The 27,131-nt window shown below is 34.5% G+C and overlaps 1 protein-coding gene, 2 long non-coding RNA genes and 1 pseudogene across 3 annotated transcripts; 1 reads left to right on the forward strand and 3 right to left on the reverse strand.

Moving 5' to 3' along the window:
• Positions 1-1,140: 1,140 nt before the first annotated feature.
• On the reverse strand, positions 1,141-4,029 carry LOC138138597 (uncharacterized). Its single transcript, XR_011162055.1, has 3 exons — positions 3,717-4,029; positions 1,495-1,683; positions 1,141-1,439 (listed from the first exon to the last, which is right to left on the reverse strand). It is a non-coding gene; the product is annotated as an uncharacterized lncRNA (long non-coding RNA).
• A 1,614-nt stretch (positions 4,030-5,643) lies between these two features.
• On the forward strand, positions 5,644-5,762 carry LOC138139547 (5S ribosomal RNA; annotated as a pseudogene).
• A 2,825-nt stretch (positions 5,763-8,587) lies between these two features.
• On the reverse strand, positions 8,588-15,730 carry LOC138138185 (uncharacterized). Its single transcript, XM_069057976.1, has 3 exons — positions 15,553-15,730; positions 12,494-12,655; positions 8,588-9,193 (listed from the first exon to the last, which is right to left on the reverse strand). The coding sequence occupies exons 1-3, from the start codon at positions 15,602-15,604 to the stop codon at positions 8,973-8,975; spliced, it is 435 nt and encodes a 144-aa protein (XP_068914077.1). The 5' UTR covers positions 15,605-15,730; the 3' UTR covers positions 8,588-8,972.
• LOC138138186 (uncharacterized) lies at positions 12,710-15,537 on the reverse strand. The gene is made up of 2 exons (XR_011161976.1): positions 15,054-15,537; positions 12,710-14,979 (listed from the first exon to the last, which is right to left on the reverse strand). It is a non-coding gene; the product is annotated as an uncharacterized lncRNA (long non-coding RNA).
• Positions 15,731-27,131: the final 11,401 nt, after the last annotated feature.

The raw sequence follows: 27,131 nt of genomic DNA on the forward strand, positions 1-27,131 counted from the left end.
CAGCAGTTCGGAAACAGAAGTAATAAAAATGTCAATCTTTTTTAATATTTATAATTTTTTCAGATGCATCAATCACGTTTGGATATGTTTGGTGCGCCTTTCGCTACCTTTTTTCTTGTTTTGTTATGCTCCCACTCTGCCGTAACAATTTCATATGATGATCTAAACACTCCTAAAACTGTTTGCAATCAACAACTTGTGGAAGCTGAAGCTGAAAATAACTTTGTATCATAACTGTTTTGTGCTCAGTTGAGTAAACCATTTTAGTTTAGGAAGAAAGTGAAAAACTATGACACTGACGCAAATACAAAATTTGAGGTTAAACTGGACCTAGATACGTAGGTGACAAAAAAAAATTCTTAGAGGGGTCTTGACATTCAAATTTACTAAATTTTCTGTCGAAATTGAATTCTCTAGACTTTGCACATCATATCTTAATGGACTTTTTGCACAAAGTCCTTTTTAAAAAACAAGTCTTTTTTTCATTAATAAACCGTTTTTTATTTGTCGTGAATCAAAATCTTCTACGTCAGAGATTAATGATGGACCATCTTCGTATAAACCTATTTTTTATACATATTTCAAGTTGATATCATTCGATGAAAGACTGTTTGAAACCATTTGTAAAACAATTTTGATTTAGTGATCTTTTTTTTTTGTTCGACATAACTAACAAGTCGTTAATTTTAATTGTTTTGCTAATTTTTTAACACCTGGCATATGGTATTATAATAGAAAATAATTCGGATTACACTTTATACTTTAAAATAAACATCGCTCACATTAGATTTTGCTTGTTAAAAACTAAGAAAACATATATTTTCTATTTTGCGTTTGTAACAAAGCTATTACAGCACTGAAAAGAGTGCGTTAATAGGTGATTTGAGTGCTGTAATAGACCAGTACAATTTACATTTTCAAGGTTGGTAATTTTCAATGTCAAACGCTAAATCACGCTAAATAAACAATATAATAATAACTTAAAATTGAACTTTCAAATGTTTCACTGTAACATTTGTGCCACCATAAAATTCCTCCTCGCAAGCTCGTCGTGCCCTAAACCCGTGGTGCTATAAAATGCGTCTTACAAGACGTATAATAATATACTCTTACACGATTTAGGAAAATAATCAATACTGATTCAAAAACTGTTTTTATATTTTTGAAAATAATCCAAAATAATACTTAAATAAAGCAAAATCTCTTGTCTCAATACTACCAATAAATCAGTACTTTGGCTCAAAATCTCAAGAAAATTACAACAAATAGAAACCCAACTATACTGACAGTGTTGGTGCTTGATCTGGAATTGCACGCTTCACCCTCGCACTCCACACATTTAACAGTTTCGTTTTTTGGAAAGATTGTTTCAAATATCCGTTTCAATACTGTGCAGCCCTTGGGCGGCCAACATCCTTTGATCACGATGCTATGCGAATCTGTCGATCAGCACAAATAAAATTATAAGAAAATTCAACGTGGAGTTATACCTACCATCTGCTTCATTGAACACACTGAAACATCGCATTGGCATATCTGGTGGAATTTTACTTTTTGGAAACTTTAGCGCGTCTCTTATTGAGTAGATGTAATCGTAGCAATCTTGCAGGTCATGTTCGAAGTTTTGTGGGACGCCTCTTCTTAAACTTGCAATGTCTGTGGAGTAGCACGTCAAACAGAGAACTGAAACAGTGAACAATGTTTTATACAGGGTGTTTTTTTAAATGCTAGTAAAAAAAAACTGGGTCATTTGGAGATTCCAAAGAGTCCAGAAAAGTATTTTTTTAAATGTAAAACTAACCCTGTCCAGGCATATTCTACGCCACAGACACAACAATAGTAAACAATAAGTTAAACCGTAGCAACCCGACAATGCCATGAACAAAAATACAACAAAATTATTATTGTTGCTTGACAACCCCAATTACGTCTTTATTACTTTTAACTCAGTAGCGTACTGACAATTTTAACCAAAATTTATTTTTATCTCGAAAACGAAAAGACTTATTAGATATTTTTTTTGTGTGTGAGTTCTACTCATCCTCACCTATTACCAGGCTTTTTTTTACTAGCATTTAAAAAACACCCTGTATGTTCGTCAATTGTTGCACAAACTAACTAAAAATATTTTAAAACCGTCAGATGTTAGTAGTTAGCGGTTCAACAACAACTTTTCTTTCGATATGCCATTCTGAACTCTCCAGGATCAATGGAATCTATCGGGTTGAGATCAGGAAAAGATGGAGGCCGGTCAATTTATGAAAATGATTTCTATACGAATCTAATCTTGAATTGGAATAGAATCTTGCTGGACAATTAATTCTTTATTGCCAAATTTCTATGGCAAACACGCCAAAAAGATAAAATGGCGATTTTCTGTCATTTTGTTCAGGGAATAACTCTGATAATAATTATTCAGTCTTGTCAAATGTTTTTAATATGCTTTATGGAAAATTAAAATGCAACAAATATGACTGGTCAGAGTTATTTCTGTTCACCTGCGTAGATACGACTTTAGTAACTAGAAAAATAAATAATTTAGGTGGTGTAGGCATTTTCATTGTTTGAATGCTTTTCTATTAAAAGCATTTTTAATGCTTGACCTTCTGGGTTTTATTTATAACTTAGAAAATAATGCTTTTTCGCCAGTATTTCCAATTAATAAAAGATAAACGCTTCAAAATATATGAAACAGATACAGCTGAATCGCTTAAAAATATACAACATTACCTAATTTAGATAAAATTGAAATTGATGGGTTTCCCATATTTATTAGGAAAAACAAATTTTCGAAGTAGAGAAATGTATTTTCCAACAATTAACGAAAGCAATGAAATATGTAGAGGTGTTGGATTTTCTCATGGGCTGTGAGTCATCTGCGCAAACGACGAATATTATTATTATTATTATTGCGTAGGCGCTACAAACCGACCGGAAAACATCGTCACTCGTTGCCTTAGTTTCGTTTCTCTCTTTGTCTTTTTCACTGGTTTATCGCTCCGCCTTCGTGCAGATATTTCCAAGGTCACAGCCCATGAGAGAATCCAACACTTCTACCAACGATTGGTTTTAAACAGGAGTTTGAAGCTAGTCTAGACTGGAAAGACTTGAAGAGTTCGATGACGAAGAACAGGGCGGAGTAAAATTGGATCCAAATTATTAAAAAACTAGCTTAGAAACACAATTTTACTATTTAGCAATACCTTAGGAAGAGGTCCAAAAATGGAGAATTTTATAAGAGACTTGTGAAATGGCTGTGGAAACCATTTTACAAAGTAAAAGAAAATTATAGATAAATTTGACCTCAATTCCACTTTATTTATAGAAAGTTTCTAAGATTTGAAAGATGTATTTTCCTCTATTTCCGTCATTTTTATTTTCCTCTCTTGAATAAATTTAAAAATTAAAAATCAGTTTCACAGCAACGTTTTCTGCCAAAAAAATTGTTTAAAAATCAGTACAAATAAACAATCAAAAAAATCAAACGGGAACAATCTGGTCTGATACCTCCCATTGCTTTACCCTTAGCAAAAAGAAAACACTTGTTGCAAATTTAAAAATGTCTTGTTTAGAGCTTAAAAAATTCATTAGCCACTAAATTACCCAACCGAATAACTACATCAGTTCCATTATAAACCCATGAATTTTTATTTCTGGTGTTCGACCAAAACAAACACATTAGAACATTGAAAGCCAATAATGTTGAAAAAAATTACCACTGTCGCCAAAAGCGATGCACAAGATGCCCACGATCACCCACTTTGACATCCTCACTGCCTAGCCTCCACGATTGTGCACAGCTGAGATTAGATTGAATATTTTGTCATTACACACACCCATCAGGTACATATGGCAAGTTTGTTTTCAAGCGCTCTTCATATTTAATAAAAATAATCGCAGATTGTCGCCGCTCGTAAACGATAAAACAAAATAATCTATGCGAAATGATTTGATTTGATTGCGGTGTGTTCAGTCACTTCAAAGCTAAGCCAGCTCTGAAATTTTTACAGAATATTGTCTTCCTCACATTAAGCTTTTCAGGAGACTAGCAGCGTTGGGGGAAAAATATTATCCACTGGGGAATTATGTGAAGTATATTAATAGAAAGTAAAATAAACATTGTAGGTAATTTACGTTAATAAAATATCAATTAACCAAAGTAAAAAGAAATTCAGGAGTTCACACCTGGTGCGGTTCGGCCGCAACAAGTGCTATATTGTGTTGCAAGTCACTTATCTGGACCATTTAGTCGGTTGACAGTTCCATGATTAATTATTATTCGGCGCTTTGTTACTAAATTTTGTTATTATTAATACCCTACTTGAATTATCTCTTATCAGGTCTCAATTAAAAGATTTGAACACATGTTCGCTTTAATTATATGATAAATACGTTGAATATATTACTATCACTCTCCTGATAAATTTGATTGATTGACAATACGTGTGGATTTTTTGTTTGTTTAAATAAACTAGGTTATCAATTATATTTATAAGCTTAGTGTGCATATTTTGTTCAATTTCCAATAATGTTTATTAAGAAATATTTATGATATTTGTTGTTAGAGCCTAAAGCACACAAACCATTATTTTATTGGTAACAATTAAAAATTGCTGTCTGTGCAAAACTTGCAATAACTTTTTTATTCCCTCGTTATTTTGTCATTTAGAACAATTAACCCGTGTACGCCGATTCCATTAAAATGTCTGGTGTTTATAATTGGTGTGTCGCCATATTGGCAACATGGCGGCTCTGCTACGGAAAATCGATGTCGGTACGGACAAAAAGACAACTGTGTTTATTTATCGCAACAATGTTATGCTCCAAGCTCAAGTACACACACTTATCAAGAAACAACAAAATATTTGTGTGATTTTGTAGATCAATAAACTTAATTAAAAAGATTTTGAGTAGAACATTTCTGTTCAAGTGTCAATTTAATTAATCTTATTGAGCAAAGTGTGGATTTAGATTAAGAAATAGAATCAATGTGATTTCTGAAAATCGTTCTGATTAACTTTTGTTGTCCAAATATGTATCTGGTGCGATTAAATATTGCCATTGATAAATTAGTCAGTGATTGTGCAAATGTTATGCTTATAAAATAAACAAGCAAACGAAAATTATTTGTCCAAATTCGTTCACGTTGTTTTGGCATAAAGGGAGGCCATGATTTATTTTGTAACGTTGGACACACTGTTTGATTTCCGTCACTAAAATACCTGACCTATCACAATGAACATAACATGTTGCTGAATTTCCCGCCATGTCTGAGTATTCTTCTATTGCAAAGTAGTAAAACTGACAACAACGCACTAGACATTGACGCTATTTATAACCTCAAACTTAGAATAACATAACCAAAATTTCCATCACCTCCCATTATGCCAAAACAACGTGAATGCATTTTAGATGTGAAATAAATATTTCCTAGATAATCCTATTTTTGCACTTGTTTGTTGTTTCAATTTGTTGGTTCTTTTTTTTTTTCGTTACATTTTGTTTAGGCGATGTCAAAATATCCTCTCAATAAAATGTGTTTCCTTTAGTTTTAAACTTTCGTAATTAATTCTATTCACACCTTTGAAAATTATGTTACTTATGTTACTTTATTTATTATCCATGATACATGTTATTGTTGCACGCAACAGCCACACCACATTGGTTCTACCAGTTCCCGTTTGATCACTGAAGTCAAGCAATGTTGGGCGCGACCAGTACTATGATGGGTAACCACATGGGAACATCGCGTGCTGTTGTTTTTTTTTTTAATGTGTGTTTGCGTTGATTTAAATTCCAAATACATTTTACTATTAACAACAATTAGAGGAGATTAGACAGTTACTACTAAAGAAACAAAAGAACTTTTATTTTTAAAAATTATTAAAAACGTTGGTTCAAGGAGTCCTTGGGAACTTTGACCGTTAATTAAAGAAGATTGGGCAATCATTAACTTTAATTGGTTGGAGTGGCACCTCAGATCGCAATAACCTTGTGGAGATTACATGTTGACCAAGTTCTATAATTTTGAGAGTTGACAAAACCAGAAAGGTGAAACCAAGCTTGATCAGAAAAAAAAATTATATATGTCTTCCATACCTATCTCTCCTTCTGGTTACAAAATAAGAAACTGATGATATTTCCATTGTCCTAAATATTTCCAATAATAGTTTTCATTAATTAAATCGCTTCGGAAATAAACCATTATAGCAAATATGTTGTGATCAACAGTAAAAACCATTTTTAGATACGTTTATTATTTTGTGTTTTGATTTATACACCCGCTTTGCCAAACCAATATTTCAAAAGTACATACTCATATTACCGACCTATCGAAAATAGTAACAAATTTTTATTTTATTCCTGGTATTATTTCTAGTATTCTAGTTCAGTTCTGTTCAAAATTAGATGAAACTTAATTCAGTAGCAGTCAGAATTGTACTTGACAGGATAATTCATCCTCAAGAGGGAATTATGTAACATAAGCACAACATTGGAACCTATATCTTGAAAACTAAAGATGTAGAAATAAAAAATATAAGTTCATAATTTCTTTTCAAAACAATAATGTGCCTTTGGTACCATTAGCGTCTTGTTTGTTTACATAAAAAAAATTACTTCAAAACTGCATAAAGCAAACAAATAGCGAGTATTATTTGTTTGAAAAATAAACTTACAAAGAAAACAAACGGTGGTGCGTGACAAAAGATAGTGTGCTCATATCAGTCGTATCATTTCGTCCCGCAGAGGAAATGACACTTACATCAGAGATAAACATAGAAATTTTCCCACTTCTTTCTTTCCATTCATTAAAAAAAACACTTAAAATATAAATTAAAGTTTCCCAAAATTAGATAATCTAAGTAAGCACATTTACCATTGTCAAGGTTGCGTTTTATAAACAATTCATTTTGTCCTTGCTGGTTGTATTCCGTAATTGAAAGAATCTAGAATCAATTTTAACAATTCTGTACGATTTATTCAAGTAACATTTTTTGATGATTGTGATGGTAATTAAATAACTAGTGAGGAAAAAATATTTTCTCATTACTGAGCAAAGTGAATGTTTTGCGAGTTTGTTGATAGAGGGCGCCAAATACATATGTTGTACTGAAAGTTTTTTTAATCTGTTTTTAAAATACTTTCTCAATATTAATAACTAAAGCTTGTCTTATTTTTGACTTATTTAAATTTTTAGCCTGTTATTTAGATTTCAATTGACGAAAAAACGTGAAATAGCTTCGGCTAAAATTCAGATTCAACAGGCATGAGCAAATGTTGTCAGGAAGGGACCCTCGCCGTCCTCGTGATTAAATGCACTACTTTGCACACTTGTATTGAAAATAGCTATTACCTACTGAGAATGTTGTCTTTTTTTCAACAGATTTGGGAGAAATGTCAACCTGACGTCTTTACTTTTACTCCCTAGGGCCCTAGGGAGTTTCTCCTATTGTCCTATTATTTTACTTTACTTTTAAAATAAAGGAAGGAGAACTTACTTTGGTTTGAGGTTGTGACAAAAATGTATGTATATTTTATTTTTTTGCTTGTTCATTCTTATGGAGCGTCTAAAACGAAAATTTTTGCCTTGGCATCTTTTCGCTGTCTTTTAGTTGTACTGTACAATCCCCTAACTTTTCCATTATTAGTTTTCAATAAAATCCGAATGTAAAACTTAAAATCGAAAAAAAACTTACTTTTAAAAATATAAATTAAATACAAGTGATGACTAACAAAGCTGGTTCCTGCAATTAGTTCAACAAGAAATTTAATTAACTATTATGTATTTCCTTGTGTTAAAAACGATGCATTTTAACGAACTTGCTTGTCAATCTTTCAATTTTTTCACTTCTTGTGTAGGTACTTTTATATTTATGTATTTTCTTGCACTATGCACATCAGTTTTCTCTTTTTTTTTATTTTGCTAAACAACTTTTTTAACTTTGACATTGGTACTTTTTGAAAATTTCAGCTGTATATTACATTGTTATTTAATTTTATCATGATACAGATTCTTTCCAAAACAAATTCAGTTTTCAGTTCTGATGAAAATTTTCTCGATATCTTTCCTAAACTCTGTTATTAAATTCCTCACATCACAAATATTTGTTACGAGAATATTTTCATTTTTGTGTATAAAATACAAGATAGGCAACACTCATTACAGTTTATTACACAGTTCTAATGCTTTCACAGATTACAGATTTCTTCTTGCAAACAGCTAAATAGTCAAATATTGACAACCGTTCTGTCAAAACTGTAGTTTGAGTGATCCTCGCAGAGCGTTAGTGTCTTTTGGGGATATTATTCATCTTAAGTTTTTGTCACCAAGAATATTTCTTGTTCAAATGACATTTTGAATTTGAAGTCAAAAAACTCCATTTTTTGCTGCTTTGAAATTAAATTCGTGAATTTTTTCCTTATTCGTTGTTTTTGTGTTTAGCTTCAATGTAAAGATTCCTCCCAAATAACACCTCCGACGCATTAACAAATCAATATTCATCAATTTGAAAACGTCAATTTTTTTCTTCGTTTCTCTGGGTATACAATATGTTACTTGGTTTTGATAAATGTAAATAAACACCTGTTTCAAAAATATGATATACAATATCAAAATTTATTTCGAAAACAATGAAAAACTCTACAAATTCTACAATCTATATCTAACAGCTGAAAATATGTAGATAAGTTAAACAAAAATTTAGCGTTGCTGCGCATAGTCTTGAATTGGCGCATCACACATAAAGCGTCTTCTACGAATTACATACGTAGTGTACAACGTCAAAAATCAACGTGACATATGAATTGTAAATAGTTGTCAATTTCCATAGAAAAATAGTTTATTATTATCAGAAAAACATAAAAATAAACGATTTCAAAGGCATGAGTACACAGCAACAAATTTTAAGTTTTGAAAGTTGGTAACTAAACTTTAATTCCTATATCACACGAATCACGAATGCATAAATATTTTAAAACAAGAAGGCGATGGCTGCAAGGACCACCCCTAGAAGTGTGTATCCTGAAAACTTGGTCGCCGAGTTGCACTTGTCGCCGTCACAAGGGAAACAATCCATGTCTTCGATTTCTCCTTCCAAACTGCTGAAGAAGCTGAGCGTTTTGGCGATGCCTCTGCAAGCCGAACCCACACTTGGCATGCATCCTCGAGCTATGTATTCCTTGCCGTCCTTGTCTGCAAAAAGACCCAAAATTAGATGAGCAAAAAAAGTACGTAGTGTGTGGAAAAAAAATGTTTTTTGTTCGACACTGTCAGAATTTGAGAATTTTCTCCTGTGTGAACGGATTTTGATAAATTTGACAACTTGTCAAAACGAAACGTCAAGCTAATTTTAAATATTTTAAGCGATTTAGAGCTTTAAGGGGCTCGTCGAACAAAAAAACGTTGTATTCAACGCGTTCTTGTGTAAATTGGCCCACTCATGACAAAAAAAGGCCAATTTAAACACGAACTCGTTAAATAAACTACTATTTCCTTTTATTGTTTCTAAAATCACATGAAAGACATTATGAATCATTTTCTCAAAATAAATTTCATTCTACTGTTAATGTTTATACATGTTGTCAAAAATATTGACCTTGAAATTAGTACTCTCGCAAAATTAACTGATTGTTTAGTCCAAGAAGGGTGAAATAAACTGAAGTGATGATTCATGACGAATCAATCTGTAAGCTAGACGGCAAATTACTTATGTAAATAAAGCGCATACTAAGAAATTTTGTGCCACATTTATTAAATGCAAAATGCAAATAAACTAAGACAAAAATCATTTCACTGATTCAATGGCTGGAAACAAACTCTCTTGTACAGTTGGTTGCAAAAAAAAAAACGGGAAACGAAAATTTTCCTAATGTAAATTTGATTTTGTCCATTTGTCAATTTGACAATACCTACGAAATAATAAAAAAAACTTGTCATTGAATTTTGACGTTAATTCTAACCTATCTCTCGTAAGACGGTTTCACTCTATGAAAAAATTGTAAAAATGTGTCAATTTTATTCTGACAGTTCCCGTTTTTCACCCACCAGTTATAATTTAGTACACTTATCAGCAGGTCATAAAAAATGTGATTCACTTGGTCGATTACTCATATGTAGTTGGTCCCTCAGTCGTGTTATGTCTGATACGCTATTATCTAAACGCTTTCATATCTATAAATATAGTTTCAACCTTGTCTCTTCTGTAGGATGTCTTCATTTATCTTGAACTAAATAATTTGCACAGAATATGATATTAAGTCAATTCGAATTGCCAACATATGATGTTAATGATGTTAACATCATTAGAAACGAATTCACTGCCAATTGAAAATTTAGAGCAAAGGTAATAAAGCTTGGTCGTAACTTGCTAATTGATGGGCCACCGCATTTTAGGACTACCGATGCTTTGTTGTCAAGTAATTCCTCGAACACCGACAAAGACTAGCTAGAAGCAACAAAAAAAGAAACCACATTTTTGAAGTTCTTTCAACATTTACATAAATCACGAGTTTCTTTCTACACGTGGGAAGTCTCCACACACGAACGCAATGACTATTATAGTAACGTGCAAAAATTCCGCACAAGTAGCATACATAATTTTTGCAAGATGATTGTACGAAAAAAATCGAAAAAATAATTTAAGAAAACTTCAAACCATGAATCAGGTAGCATTAATTTTCTATTGTCATTGTGTAACTTAGGTAACTGCTAAAAGTAAACAACTGACACCGTGTTGAAGTTTGCGCAATTAGAGTTCTTTTGCGATTATTTCCGTAACATGAGCGAGTATGGTGAAGCATTATCAGGTATACCAACAGTTTTTTTTTTTCTAGAATTTTGTAGCAAATTATGCAAAATTCCATAAAGTGCAAGTGCACTAAATACCGAACTGTAACTGTTTCATTGTATACTGCGAAGAAACGTCACATAATATTGATTAATTTACTTTTTAAGGGGTGTGAAAAAAACTCATTTTTCTACTCCTATTGGATAATACTATAATTATTAAAGTGTTTTTCATGGGATAACAGGATTCATTAGCCACGGCCCGTTGAATAATAATTTCAAAACTCACTGCTAATATCATAGCAACTAGTTTATGAAGTCCAATGGTATCAAGTGTGCAAAGTAATAATTTTAAAACGTCAGTTTCAGTTTGTCTAATAATGAAACTTATTTATCAATTTGTCTTCGTAGTCGTAGAAAAAGTATGGTATTGTACTCGCGCATAATGGCTGTTGCATGCTCGGATGCAATCGCCACTCGCCTGCGGCTCGTGACACAAAACCATAGTCATCATTATCCGCTCATTGAATAATATGCTATTGTAAGTTGAGCAAGTTATTCCAATTTGGATCAGTTTATATTTAGACATTCGTGGGTATTTTTAATATTTAATTAGGTATTATTATTAAACTAAGAAATCATCCTTTTATATTTACTGCTTGGTGTAATAAATTACATTGCTCATAGACCAATTAAAAAAATGTAAATGGGGAAATGTAACAACTTGCTCCCTTCTCCTACGTAGCAATTCAATAGCATTACCTCATCATGTCAGGGTGACGGTGAGCAAAAAGTTTCCAACTCGTGAATCACCACGTTACACTTTTTACCTGAAGTAAAACAGGTTTGGAGAATAATCCTAATTGTTATTCTTATTAACAGGAACTTGAACAAATAACTTCCCTTTATAATAAAAATATAAATAACAAATAATAATCAGGTATGTATCGGGCGTTCAAATGAAATCCTGGGCTGAGTAGGCGTTGGAAAAATTAAACCGTTCAGAACAGTGTAAAGTTTGAATTTCCCGCCGTTTGATACGAAAGACATTTGTTTATGTTTAATCGGGACATAATTGAACATATGTTTGTTTTCAGCAAAGGGTGCCCTTAGATATTTGCTTCGAGAATAGGAATCGTTAAGTTATTCTATTTTTAATGCAAAACGTTGTAAAGAGAAAAAAGAAAGATTTTTTTGGCTTTAAATTTTAGGTTAGCTGTCAACATACTCCAATTAATCTACGCTTTAAAAAAGCACAACAATTGACGGTTTCCAACGCCTTCCCAGCCCAGGATTTCATTTGAAAGGGCGATAGTTTAAATAATAAATAAAAAAATAAATAATAAAATAGGTTCCTAATTTATCAACCTTGGAAATAATTTGAATGAAATTTTATCTACACGACAACTGTTATCTACTTTGTTGAAAACCATTCTGAGTTTCCTGGAAAATATTTTTAACTGTTTCTAATAAGAAATAAAACACGGAAAACATTGTTCGAGTTGGAACCAGAACTATTTCATCTGACAAATCTTGCACTTGTTTTAAACTAAAACTAATGCGTTAACTCTAGTTTTTTTCTTTTGCCGATTTGTTAATTTTGTTTTGGGAATTGCACAGCAATTTTCTGCACAACAGTATGTCCACTGCATCTGCATTTTTGCACAATCCCCTTTTAACCCCACAAACCAAATCTCCTTTTCGCACCTTTTGCAACAAGCTTGACGCACTGCTTCGGAATCCAATTGGTCAGCACTCCACCTCCTGCTTCTTCGTCGCAGTTGACAGTATCGTAAGTGAAGCTGCCGATTCCATAATTGCACAATTTACTTTGGCTGGAGTCGCACTTGTAGCACGTCAATGCGAATGCTGCAAGAAAAATAGAACCTTGAAATTGGAAATCACTCAGACCAAACAAAATACCCACGATGGGTTCATTCGACTTTTGTCAAATTGGTGTATCGATTCGATGGGTGATTGAACTCCCGATAAATCGGGGTTTTGTGGTTTTTTGATGATTGACGTGAGGATCGATGATTAATTTTAGAAGCGAAAGTGTGCCGCAACCTTATCGCGGTCTTGACGCTTTAATCATGGAGTAACGAAAAAAACTGACTCAGGGATAGTGTTAAACAAAATAATGCAAATCTGACCTCAATCTGACCTGGCTGGAATTTTTATCGCACTTAGTGGGTATCGCCTGTAAACAACGTCTTTATGGGAGTCGTAACTATAAAAGAGGTGTTCAAAAATGATGCATTTGCAACGTTGCAAATTGTTCTCGAAGCACCAAAAAAGAGGAAAATCTTGAATTCCGTTGAGGTAAATACATGATTTTATTTCGGTACTTCCAATTTTTTCCTAGCTTTTGTCAAATATTTGGATAAGTTTGTTTAGAATGGATTTAGACTATTTACTATGTTTATCAAGACAGAGAGTTCTCCTTTAGAGCAGCAATAAAAAAATCATATTTTTTACTGTTGCCATGTGATAACGGAGTACTTTTCAGTATTTGTGCACTGTGCAATAAGGAAAAATCCCTTCAAATTCCCTAACGAGACAAACTAACGGTCTTAGTATTCTTTCTTTTACAATCCGTTGTTTTAAAAGTTATTTTTCTTTTGACTTATCCCGTAAATATTTCCCTCAATTAAATTTCAATTTACAAAGGGCATTTTATGCCTTCATCGGGGAAAAACAGTAATGTCAGGGCTTTTGTCTGATTTTACTCGTCTATATTAAGAAATATGATAATGCCGGATTTTTATTTGAGTTTCAAAACGAAAAATGACTATCTATTGTAAATTTTAAAAATCAGACACTGAAGAAAGAATGAAACTTAAATTTAGTTCCGACATTTAGGATTGTAACGTAAAAAAGGCAAGACCTGAGATACAATGACCGCACGCCAGTTTAAAATTGACGAAAGACGCAAGGCGAGCTCACTACACCGCATTATACAGATTTATCAATACTGTGCAGACCCCTGATGAAACAAAATGCAGAACACAATCAGGAACTTTCTCTTTATAAATTTGAAACAAACTTATTCCTTATTTTTCCAAATCCAGAGATTTGCGATTTCCACATTGGTGTAAGATTTCGCTTTATATTTAGTTCTTTTCGAATGTCCCAGTTGGGATAAGACCTAAAATCGATATGCCGAATGCGTGGGGTGTGAGGAAAGCAGGATATTACGTTCTGCGAAAACGGAATCAACCTCTTAGATGCATCCTTTTAAATATCCATAAGTAGTGGTTTGTCACTTGGTGAAAAAGAGTTTCGTCGATAAATTGTCAACCAAGTTAGGGTTTTAAATTTCTCATTTATTTTAACAACGAGGTTTCCAACTCTTTCTCCTTTAAAAAATAGATGTGAAGAAATTTCGGAAAATTTAGATTTGCTTTTGATGTGCCGTAACAGAATCCTGTACAATCTCGTTTTGGCAAACTAAAAAAAAATTATTCTTCTCAATATATATTATGTTGGTATTACAAATATCGGGTGTTCATTTAAATTTATCTTCAAAGTAGGCGTTGAGAGTCGATTGTGAACGCACCACGGATCAGCTGTTTAAATCTAACCTCACTTTTGCTTTGTTTGTCTTTTTACTCTGCAGACTGACGAGTGGTGCGTTCACAATCGACTCTTCAACGCCAACTTTGAGGAGAAATTAAATGAAAACCCAATAGAATTGTTCCAGTAATTTTTATTCCCGGTGATTTTTTATTTATTGCAAATTATTTTTAATCATGGCACATTACGAATCAACTACAGATTTAAGCACCATACTGTGCTCGCCTGAGGCAAATATCTGTTATGCTTTTTTTCACTTTTGTATCTTCCTCAAATTGTAAGCGCAAATATTAGAGGATTTATTATTTTTAAGTGACGTTGTAAGAGTTAACACTAAAATCCAACACTTTGACATATTCATTCCAGGACTTATAGACGAATTAGCACAAATTTATAACACAAACTAGCATTTGCACTTATTAAAATATGGAATTATTAGTTACTCCCAAAAATGTATCAATTTTGCTTAAAAGAAAATTTGAATGTTTTACTCTATTTGTTGAAAACTACATCACCTCTATTTTTGTCCGGCTGTCATGCAAATAACATTATTGAGTCACACACTTATCTTCTCCTACATCCTTTTTACAATCACTTTTGAATAAGTTTTATCGTACCTAATAGAAATAAAACATAGTGAAAATGTATTTTTTTAAATTGAGAATATAAATGGGGTCAGAAACACAATTACCTCTGCATCCAAGCGAACAAAAAATTTCACTTCCGAAAGTGAATTTTGCAGATGTTTTTATTGTTTTCAGCACTTTAATGAACCTCAGTTAATTTGTTTATGACAATAGAGACATTTTCTCGCCAGCCTATTTATCCTACATAACACATTGCAATAATTTCCCCACACTTGCACCAGCGAACCACGGGATGAACCTGATTTGAATACATTGCGTATGCATCGCAAACATTTCGAAACAAGAAAATGCTAACAAATTAAAGCATTTATTGTAGAGCAAATGTTTGTGATGTGAATGGCGGGTCAAAAGACGCCGATTTACCCTAAATAGTAAAGAACAAAGAAAGATGATTCTTGGGTCACGAAATATTCGAGTATGACGTCACAATTAATTACTAATCTGCCAAAATTTGCTCTTGAAAATTGTACCGTCGGAAAAATCGTTAATGCAAGTTGCTACAAATCGCATTTGAACACGACGAAGACAAATGATCTGTCTCACCTGTGCTAATGGTCATCAAGGATGCAAGGATTTGTACCGTTTTCGGGGACATTTTTTATGAGATTGAGGAACACCACCCGAATTATCGACCAAACAACTACCAACTGCACTGTGTAACTCTAGTACTTTCGACCAGCGAATTCACAATGAAGAACGAACGAGCCAACCGCCAACTGCACCCCACCAAGAAGAGAGCGAGAGTAGTACATAATTGAATCAAGAATATATTTCCATCCTTGTCGGTATCGTTTGCGGGCTTTTACGCCTCGCAAGAAGGGCGGATGCTGAGTGAGTGGGGGGTGAGTTATTTTTTGGTCGTAGTAGTCGTAGGACACTACGGTTTGTTGTTTTTTTGGCGCTTAACTGCCGGACAGGATAACGGAGGGAGTGTCAAGGACATCTCTACGATTCAGGGATCGATAGCGCAGCATCTCGGGGTTGGGGTTGAACAACCTTCACGGGTCGTGGAGTTTCTTGGAAATTTTCAAGGTGGACCGCTATTTATTAGATTTTGAAAGAAGATTTGAAACAATGAATTTTGGGTTTTACCGGTTGCTGTTTGTCTACTGAGGAACTGAGATTATGTTATTGCGACGAGGTATAAAGATAAAGAGGAAAAATAACAAATAATCAACACTCGTTGGACAAATAAATGGTTAACTGGGTATTTCTGATGAGTTAGAAAATTCAATGACATTTTTAAAAATGATTTGACAGGTATTGTCAAGTAGACAATTACTAGACAAACGGACAAAACCAAATTTACATTAGGAAAAGATTCATGTCCCGTTTTTTTTTATAATCCAACTGTACCTACTGTCTTTTTTTTTAAATTAGCTGCCAGTGTCAAAACTTTATAAAAAAACAGATTGTGTTACCCTAAAACCTGTACTTACCGACCAACTGTATTACAGTTTCCCCATATCAAAATTGAGGTTATGTCTGTCTAACGTAATTGAGATGCCCAACGTGGTTTCTTACTCAATTCAATTCTTCGTAGTACCGAATCCGGGCCATATTTTCACGCTTTGGGAGGGACTGCCCCCCACCTTTTTTCGCGAAGGCATCATTTCAAATTTTGTGGGTTAATTTTTCAACGCAAACAGTTATGCGCAATGACAGCGCCGATTACCTTGACGGCTCGACGCTGCCAACCTTCATTGTGAAATGCACAATTTGCTACCGAGCGATCATTTAAAAAAAAAATCGAGTTTGCTTTGGAGCCTATGCTATAGCATGGGTTGCCAACGCCAACTCGATTTATTTTTTAATTGATCGCACCGTACTTTCAATTCCTCATTCCAATTTGACACTTTGAGAGCTGATTTAAAAAAAAATTAATAAATAATATTTAAATGAAGAAATTTGTTCTATTTCAATAATTTCGAAATTAAATAATGTTAATTAATTTCATTAAATAAACTACACATAGGTACAGTGATTATTCACATATAAGAGTACGAGCCTAACATGCATGCAACCCACATTACACTACCGACACTATAGTTTTTCTAATGTAAATGTAATTTGGGTTGCATTTTAGGCCAGTACAGCTCGAACTCTTATGTGAATAGCCCTGTATATTTTAAATTTCCAAACTTGTAGATCATTTACCGGGTGGTTGTCACGATTTTAATTTGACACTTTAAAATTTTGAAAAAAAATTTATACCTAAAAAACATACTTGTCAACTTTTACAATTTTTTCAGATACATAATCTGTAAAACACTCATTTCCTTTGAGGGAAACTTGTTCTTTTTCTGACCCTATACTATAACTGACAGCAATTTGGTTCGAATCGGCGACAACAAATTTTTCGAAAAAAACCATGTACTCCCCCCTTCTATATAATTTTCACTTCGGAAAATCATTTAAACGCCCATAGCTCCCTTATTAAGTAACATATGGCAATGAATTTTGCACCGTTGGATTGCCCTTGTCAAGGCGCTTCTTCTGAGTCGAAAAAAAATTACCTGATTTTTTTCACTTTAGAGAAAAACGCAAAAAACTAAAAAATTCATATTTTTGGCTCCCACAGCAAAAAATGGGTTCAATGGCCGGAACTTTTACTATACCTGAATTCAACTGACCCTATACAACAACTGACAGCAATTTGGTTCGAATCGGCGACAACAAATTTTTCGAAAAAAACCATGCACTCCCCCCTTCTATATAATTTTCACTTCGGAAAATCATTTAAACGCCCATAGCTCCCTTATTAAGCAACATATGGCAATGAATTTTGCACCGTTGGATTGCCCTTGTCAAGGCGCTTCTTCTGAGTCGAAAAAAAATTACCTGATTTTTTTCATTTTAGAGAAAAACGCAAAAAACTAAAAAATTCATATTTTTGGCTCCCACAGCAAAAAATGGGTTCAATGGCCGGAACTTTTACTATACCTGAATTCAACTGACCCTATACAACAACTGACAGCAATTTGGTTCGAATCGGCGACAACAAATTTTTCGAAAAAAACCATGTTCCCCCCTTCTATATAATTTTCACTTCGGAAAATCATTTAAACGCCCAGAGCTCCCTTATTAAGCAACATATGGCAATGAATTTTGCACCGTTGGATTGCCCTTGTCAAGGCGCTTCTTCTGAGTCGAAAAAAAATTACCTTAACTTTTTCATTTTAGAGAAAAACGCAAAAAACCAAAAAATTCATATTTTTGGCTCCCACAGCAAAAAATGGGTTCAATGGCCGGAACTTTTACTATACCTGAATTCAACTGACCCTATACAACAACTGACAGCAATTTGGTTCGAATCGGCGACAACAAATTTTTCGAAAAAAACCATGTACTCCCCCTTTCTATATAATTTTCACTTCGGAAAATCATTTAAACGCCCATAGCTCCCTTATTAAGCAACATATGGCAATGAATTTTGCACCGTTGGATTGCCCTTGTCAAGGCGCTTCTTCTGAGTCGAAAAAAAATTACCTGATGTTTTTCATTTTAGAGAAAAACGCAAAAAACTAAAAAATTCATATTTTTGGCTCCCACAGCAAAAAATGGGTTCAAAGGCCGGAACTTTTACTATACCTGAATTCAACTGACCCTATACAACAACTGACAGCAATTTGGTTCGAATCGGCGACAACAAATTTTTCGAAAAAAACCATGTACTCCCCCCTTCTATATAATTTTCACTTCGGAAAATCATTTAAACGCCCATAGCTCCCTTATTAAGCAACATATGGCAATGAATTTTGCACCGTTGGATTGCCCTTGTCAAGGCGCTTCTTCTGAGTCGAAAAAAAAGTACCTGATTTTTTTCATTTTAGAGAAAAACGCAAAAAACTAAAAAATTCATATTTTTGGCTCCCACAGCAAAAAATGGGTTCAATGGCCGGAACCTTTACTATACCTGAATTCAACTGACCCTATACAACAACTGACAGCAATTTGGTTCGAATCGGCGACAACAAATTTTTCGAAAAAAACCATGTACTCCCCCCTTCTATATAATTTTCACTTCGGAAAATCATTTAAACGCCCATAGCTCCCTTATTAAGCAACATATGGCAATGAATTTTGCACCGTTGGATTGCCCTTGTCAAGGCGCTTCTTCTGAGTCGAAAAAAAATTACCTGATTTTTTTCATTTTAGAGAAAAACGCAAAAAACCAAAAAATTCATATTTTTGGCTCCCACAGCAAAAAATGGGTTCAATGGCCGGAACTTTTACTATACCTGAATTGAACTGTCCCTATACTATAACTGACAGCAATTTGGTTCGAATCGGCGACAACAAATTTTTCGAAAAAAACCATGTACTCCCCCCTTCTATATAATTTTCACTTCGGAAAATCATTTAAACGCCCATAGCTCCCTTATTAAGCAACATATGGCAATGAATTTTGCACCGTTGGATTGCCCTTGTCAAGGCGCTTCTTCTGAGTCGAAAAAAAATTACCTTAACTTTTTCATTTTAGAGAAAAACGCAAAAAACCAAAAAATTCATATTTTTGGCTCCCACAGCAAAAAATGGGTTCAATGGCCGGAACTTTTACTATACCTGAATTGAACTGACCCTATACAACAACTGACAGCACTTTGGTTCGAATCGGCGACAACAAATTTTTCGAAAAAAACCATGTACTCCCCCTTTCTATATAATTTTCACTTCGGAAAATCATTTAAACGCCCATAGCTCCCTTATTAAGCAACATATGGCAATGAATTTTGCACCGTTGGATTGCCCTTGTCAAGGCGCTTCTTCTGAGTCGAAAAAAAATTACCTGATGTTTTTCATTTTAGAGAAAAACGCAAAAAACTAAAAAATTCATATTTTTGGCTCCCACAGCAAAAAATGGGTTCAAAGGCCGGAACTTTTACTATACCTGAATTCAACTGACCCTATACAACAACTGACAGCAATTTGGTTCGAATCGGCGACAACAAATTTTTCGAAAAAAACCATGTACTCCCCCCTTCTATATAATTTTCACTTCGGAAAATCATTTAAACGCCCATAGCTCCCTTATTAAGCAACATATGGCAATGAATTTTGCACCGTTGGATTGCCCTTGTCAAGGCGCTTCTTCTGAGTCGAAAAAAAATTACCTGATTTTTTTCATTTTAGAGAAAAACGCAAAAAACTAAAAAATTCATATTTTTGGCTCCCACAGCAAAAAATGGGTTCAATGGCCGGAACTTTTACTATACCTGAATTCAACTGACCCTATACAACAACTGACAGCAATTTGGTTCGAATCGGCGACAACAAATTTTTCGAAAAAAACCATGTACTCCCCCCTTCTATATAATTTTCACTTCGGAAAATAATTTAAACGCCCATAGCTCCCTTATTAAGCAACATATGGCAATGAATTTTGCACCGTTGGATTGCCCTTGTCAAGGCGCTTCTTCTGAGTCGAAAAAAAATTACCTGATTTTTTTCATTTTAGAGAAAAACGCAAAAAACCAAAAAATTCATATTTTTGGCTCCCACAGCAAAAAATGGGTTCAATGGCCGGAACTTTTACTATACCTGAATTGAACTGTCCCTATACTATAACTGACAGCAATTTGGTTCGAATCGGCGACAACAAATTTTTCGAAAAAAACCATGTACTCCCCCCTTCTATATAATTTTCACTTCGGAAAATCATTTAAACGCCCATAGCTCCCTTATTAAGCAACATATGGCAATGAATTTTGCACCGTTGGATTGCCCTTGTCAAGGCGCTTCTTCTGAGTCGAAAAAAAATTACCTTAACTTTTTCATTTTAGAGAAAAACGCAAAAAACCAAAAAATTCATATTTTTGGCTCCCACAGCAAAAAATGGGTTCAATGGCCGGAACTTTTACTATACCTGAATTGAACTGACCCTATACAACAACTGACAGCACTTTGGTTCGAATCGGCGACAACAAATTTTTCGAAAAAAACCATGTACTCCCCCTTTCTATATAATTTTCACTTCGGAAAATCATTTAAACGCCCATAGCTCCCTTATTAAGCAACATATGGCAATGAATTTTGCACCGTTGGATTGCCCTTGTCAAGGCGCTTCTTCTGAGTCGAAAAAAAATTACCTGATGTTTTTCATTTTAGAGAAAAACGCAAAAAACTAAAAAATTCATATTTTTGGCTCCCACAGCAAAAAATGGGTTCAATGGCCGGAACTTTTACTATACCTGAATTCAACTGACCCTATACAACAACTGACAGCAATTTGGTTCGAATCGGCGACAACAAATTTTTCGAAAAAAACCATGTACTCCCCCTTTCTATATAATTTTCACTTCGGAAAATCATTTAAACGCCCATAGCTCCCTTATTAAGCAACATATGGCAATGAATTTTGCACCGTTGGATTGCCCTTGTCAAGGCGCTTCTTCTGAGTCGAAAAAAAATTACCTGATTTTTTTCATTTTAGAGAAAAACGCAAAAAACCAAAAAATTCATATTTTTGGCTCCCACAGCAAAAAATGGGTTCAATGGCCGGAACTTTTACTATACCTGAATTGAACTGTCCCTATACTATAACTGACAGCAATTTGGTTCGAATCGGCGACAACAAATTTTTCGAAAAAAACCATGTACTCCCCCCTTCTATATAATTTTCACTTCGGAAAATCATTTAAACGCCCATAGCTCCCTTATTAAGCAACATATGGCAATGAATTTTGCACCGTTGGATTGCCCTTGTCAAGGCGCTTCTTCTGAGTCGAAAAAAAATTACCTTAACTTTTTCATTTTAGAGAAAAACGCAAAAAACCAAAAAATTCATATTTTTGGCTCCCACAGCAAAAAATGGGTTCAATGGCCGGAACTTTTACTATACCTGAATTGAACTGACCCTATACAACAACTGACAGCACTTTGGTTCGAATCGGCGACAACAAATTTTTCGAAAAAAACCATGTACTCCCCCTTTCTATATAATTTTCACTTCGGAAAATCATTTAAACGCCCATAGCTCCCTTATTAAGCAACATATGGCAATGAATTTTGCACCGTTGGATTGCCCTTGTCAAGGCGCTTCTTCTGTGTCGAAAAAAAATTACCTGATGTTTTTCATTTTAGAGAAAAACGCAAAAAACTAAAAAATTCATATTTTTGGCTCCCACAGCAAAAAATGGGTTCAAAGGCCGGAACTTTTACTATACCTGAATTCAACTGACCCTATACAACAACTGACAGCAATTTGGTTCGAATCGGCGACAACAAATTTTTCGAAAAAAACCATGTACTCCCCCCTTCTATATAATTTTCACTTCGGAAAATCATTTAAACGCCCATAGCTCCCTTATTAAGCAACCTATGGCAATGAATTTTGCACCGTTGGATTGCCCTTGTCAAGGCGCTTCTTCTGAGTCGAAAAAAAATTACCTGAATTTTTTCATTTTAGAGAAAATCGCAAAAAACCAAAAAATTCATATTTTTGGCTCCCACAGCAAAAAATGGGTTCAATGGCTCGAACTTTTACTATACCTGAATTAAACTGTCCCTATACTATAACTGACAGCAATTTGGTTCGAATCGGCGACAACAAATTTTTCGAAAAAAACCATGTACTCCACCCTTCTATATAATTTTCACTTCGGAAAATCATTTAAACGCCCATAGCTCCCTTATTAAGCAACATATGGCAATGAATTTTGCACCGTTGGATTGCCCTTGTCAAGGCGCTTCTTCTGAGTCGAAAAAAAATTACCTGGATTTTTTCATTTTAGAGAAAATCGCAAAAAACCAAAAAATCCATATTTTTGGCTCCCACAGCAAAAAATAGGTTCAATGGCCGAAACTTTTACTATACCTGAATTCAACTGACCCTATACAACAACTGACAGCAATTTGGTTCGAATCGGCGACAACAAATTTTTCGAAAAAAACCAGGTACTCCCCCCTTCTATATAATTTTCACTTCGGAAAATCATTTAAACGCCCATAGCTCCCTTATTAAGCAACATATGGCAATGAATTTTGCACCGTTGGATTGCCCTTGACAAGGCGCTTCTTCTGAGTCGAAAAAAAATTACCTGATTTTTTTCACTTTAGAGAAAAACGCAAAAAACTAAAAAATTCATATTTTTGGCTCCCACAGCAAAAAATGGGTTCATTGGCCGGAACTTTTACTATACCTGAATTGAACTGACCCTATACAACAACTGACAGCAATTTGGTTCGAATCGGCGACAACAAATTTTTCGAAAAAAACCATGTACTCCCCCCTTCTATATAATTTTCACTTCGGAAAATCATTTAAACGCCCATAGCTCCCTTATTAAGCAACATATGGCAATGAATTTTGCACCGTTGGATTGCCCTTGTCAAGGCGCTTCTTCTGAGTCGAAAAAAAATTACCTGATTTTTTTCATTTTAGAGAAAAACGCAAAAAACTAAAAAATTCATATTTTTGGCTCCCACAGCAAAAAATGGGTTCAATGGCCGGAACTTTTACTATACCTGAATTCAACTGACCCTATACAACAACTGACAGCAATTTGGTTCGAATCGGCGACAACAAATTTTTCGAAAAAAACCATGTACTCCCCCCTTCTATATAATTTTCACTTCGGAAAATCATTTAAACGCCCATAGCTCCCTTATTAAGCAACATATGGCAATGAATTTTGCACCGTTGGATTGCCCTTGTCAAGGCGCTTCTTCTGAGTCGAAAAAAAATTACCTGATTTTTTTCATTTTAGAGAAAAACGCAAAAAACCAAAAAATTCATATTTTTGGCTCCCACAGCAAAAAATGGGTTCAATGGCCGGAACTTTTACTATACCTGAATTGAACTGTCCCTATACTATAACTGACAGCAATTTGGTTCGAATCGGCGCCAACAAATTTTTCGAAAAAAACCATGTACTCCCCCCTTCTATATAATTTTCACTTCGGAAAATCATTTAAACGCCCATAGCTCCCTTATTAAGCAACATATGGCAATGAATTTTGCACCGTTGGATTGCCCTTGTCCAGGCGCTTCTTCTGAGTCGAAAAAAAATTACCTTAACTTTTTCATTTTAGAGAAAAACGCAAAAAACCAAAAAATTCATATTTTTGGCTCCCACAGCAAAAAATGGGTTCAATGGCCGGAACTTTTACTATACCTGAATTGAACTGACCCTATACAACAACTGACAGCACTTTGGTTCGAATCGGCGACAACAAATTTTTCGAAAAAAACCATGTACTCCCCCTTTCTATATAATTTTCACTTCGGAAAATCATTTAAACGCCCATAGCTCCCTTATTAAGCAACATATGGCAATGAATTTTGCACCGTTGGATTGCCCTTGTCAAGGCGCTTCTTCTGAGTCGAAAAAAAATTACCTGATGTTTTTCATTTTAGAGAAAAACGCAAAAAACTAAAAAATTCATATTTTTGGCTCCCACAGCAAAAAATGGGTTCAAAGGCCGGAACTTTTACTATACCTGAATTCAACTGACCCTATACAACAACTGACAGCAATTTGGTTCGAATCGGCGACAACAAATTTTTCGAAAAAAACCATGTACTCCCCCCTTCTATATAATTTTCACTTCGGAAAATCATTTAAACGCCCATAGCTCCCTTATTAAGCAACCTATGGCAATGAATTTTGCACCGTTGGATTGCCCTTGTCAAGGCGCTTCTTCTGAGTCGAAAAAAAATTACCTGAATTTTTTCATTTTAGAGAAAATCGCAAAAAACCAAAAAATTCATATTTTTGGCTCCCACAGCAAAAAATGGGTTCAATGGCTCGAACTTTTACTATACCTGAATTAAACTGTCCCTATACTATAACTGACAGCAATTTGGTTCGAATCGGCGACAACAAATTTTTCGAAAAAAACCATGTACTCCACCCTTCTATATAATTTTCACTTCGGAAAATCATTTAAACGCCCATAGCTCCCTTATTAAGCAACATATGGCAATGAATTTTGCACCGTTGGATTGCCCTTGTCAAGGCGCTTCTTCTGAGTCGAAAAAAAATTACCTGGATTTTTTCATTTTAGAGAAAATCGCAAAAAACCAAAAAATCCATATTTTTGGCTCCCACAGCAAAAAATAGGTTCAATGGCCGAAACTTTTACTATACCTGAATTCAACTGACCCTATACAACAACTGACAGCAATTTGGTTCGAATCGGCGACAACAAATTTTTCGAAAAAAACCAGGTACTCCCCCCTTCTATATAATTTTCACTTCGGAAAATCATTTAAACGCCCATAGCGCCCTTATTAAGCAACATATGGCAATGAATTTTGCACCGTTGGATTGCCCTTGTCAAGGCGCTTCTTCTGAGTCGAAAAAAAATTACCTGGATTTTTTCATTTTAGAGAAAATTGCAAAAAACCAAAAAATCCATATTTTTGGCTCCCACAGCAAAAAATGGGTTCAATGGCCGGAACTTTGACTATACCTGAATTCAACTGACCCTATACAACAACTGACAGCAATTTGGTTCGAATCGGCGACAACAAATTTTTCGAATTAAACCATGTACTCCCCCCTTCTATATAATTTTCACTTCGGAAAATCATTTAAACGCCCATAGCTCCCTTATTAAGCAACATATGGCAATGAATTTTGCACCGTTGGATTGCCCTTGTCAAGGCGCTTCTTCTGAGTCGAAAAAAAATTACCTGAACTTTTTCATTTTAGAGAAAAACGCAAAAAACCAAAAAATTCATATTTTTGGCTCCCACAGCAAAAAATGGGTTCAAAGGCCGGAACTTTTACTATACCTGAATTCAACTGACCCTATACAACAACTGACAGCAATTTGGTTCGAATCGGCGACAACAAATTTTTCGAAAAAAACCATGTACTCGCCCCTTCTATATAATTTTCACTTCGGAAAATCATTTAAAAGCCCATAGCTCCCTTATTAAGCAACATATGGCAATGAATTTTGCACCGTTGGATTGCCCTTGTCAAGGCGCTTCTTCTGAGTCGAAAAAAAATTACCTGGATTTTTTCATTTTAGAGAAAAACGCAAAAAACCAAAAAATTCCTATTTTTGGCTCCCATAGCAAAAAATGGGTTCAATGGCCGGAACTTTTACTATACCTGAATTGAACTGACCCTATACAACAACTGACAGCAATTTGGTTCGAATCGGCGACAACAAATTTTTCGAAAAAAACCATGTACTCCCCCCTTCTATATAATTTTCACTTCGGAAAATCATTTAAACGCCCATAGCTCCCTTATTAAGCAACATATGGCAATGAATTTTGCACCGTTGGATTGCCCTTGACAAGGCGCTTCTTCTGAGTCGAAAAAAATTACCTGATTTTTTTCATTTTAGAGAAAAACGCAAAAAACTAAAAAATTCATATTTTTGGCTCCCACAGCAAAAAATGGGTTCAAAGGCCGGAACTTTTACTATACCTGAATTCAACTGACCCTATACAACAACTGACAGCAATTTGGTTCGAATCGGCGACAACAAATTTTTCGAAAAAAACCATGTACTCCCCCCTTCTATATAATTTTCACTTCGGAAAATCATTTAAACGCCCATAGCTCCCTTATTAAGCAACATATGGCAATGAATTTTGCACCGTTGGATTGCCCTTGTCAAGGCGCTTCTTCTGAGTCGAAAAAAAATTACCTGAATTTTTTCATTTTAGAGAAAAACGCAAAAAACCAAAAAATTCATATTTTTGGCTCCCACAGCAAAAAATGGGTTCAATGGCTCGAACTTTTACTATACCTGAATTGAACTGTCCCTATACAACAACTGACAGCAATTTGGTTCGAATCGGCGACAACAAATTTTTCGAAAAAAACCAGGTACTCCCCCCTTCTATATAATTTTCACTTCGGAAAATCATTTAAACGCCCATAGCGCCCTTATTAAGCAACATATGGCAATGAATTTTGCACCGTTGGATTGCCCTTGTCAAGGCGCTTCTTCTGAGTCGAAAAAAAATTACCTGGATTTTTTCATTTTAGAGAAAATCGCAAAAAACCAAAAAATCCATATTTTTGGCTCCCACAGCAAAAAATAGGTTCAATGGCCGAAACTTTTACTATACCTGAATTCAACTGACCCTATACAACAACTGACAGCAATTTGGTTCGAATCGGCGACAACAAATTTTTCGAAAAAAACCAGGT

Source organism: Tenebrio molitor, chromosome 9 (assembly GCF_963966145.1).
Source record: "Tenebrio molitor chromosome 9, icTenMoli1.1, whole genome shotgun sequence".
NCBI lineage: Eukaryota > Metazoa > Arthropoda > Insecta > Coleoptera > Tenebrionidae > Tenebrio > Tenebrio molitor.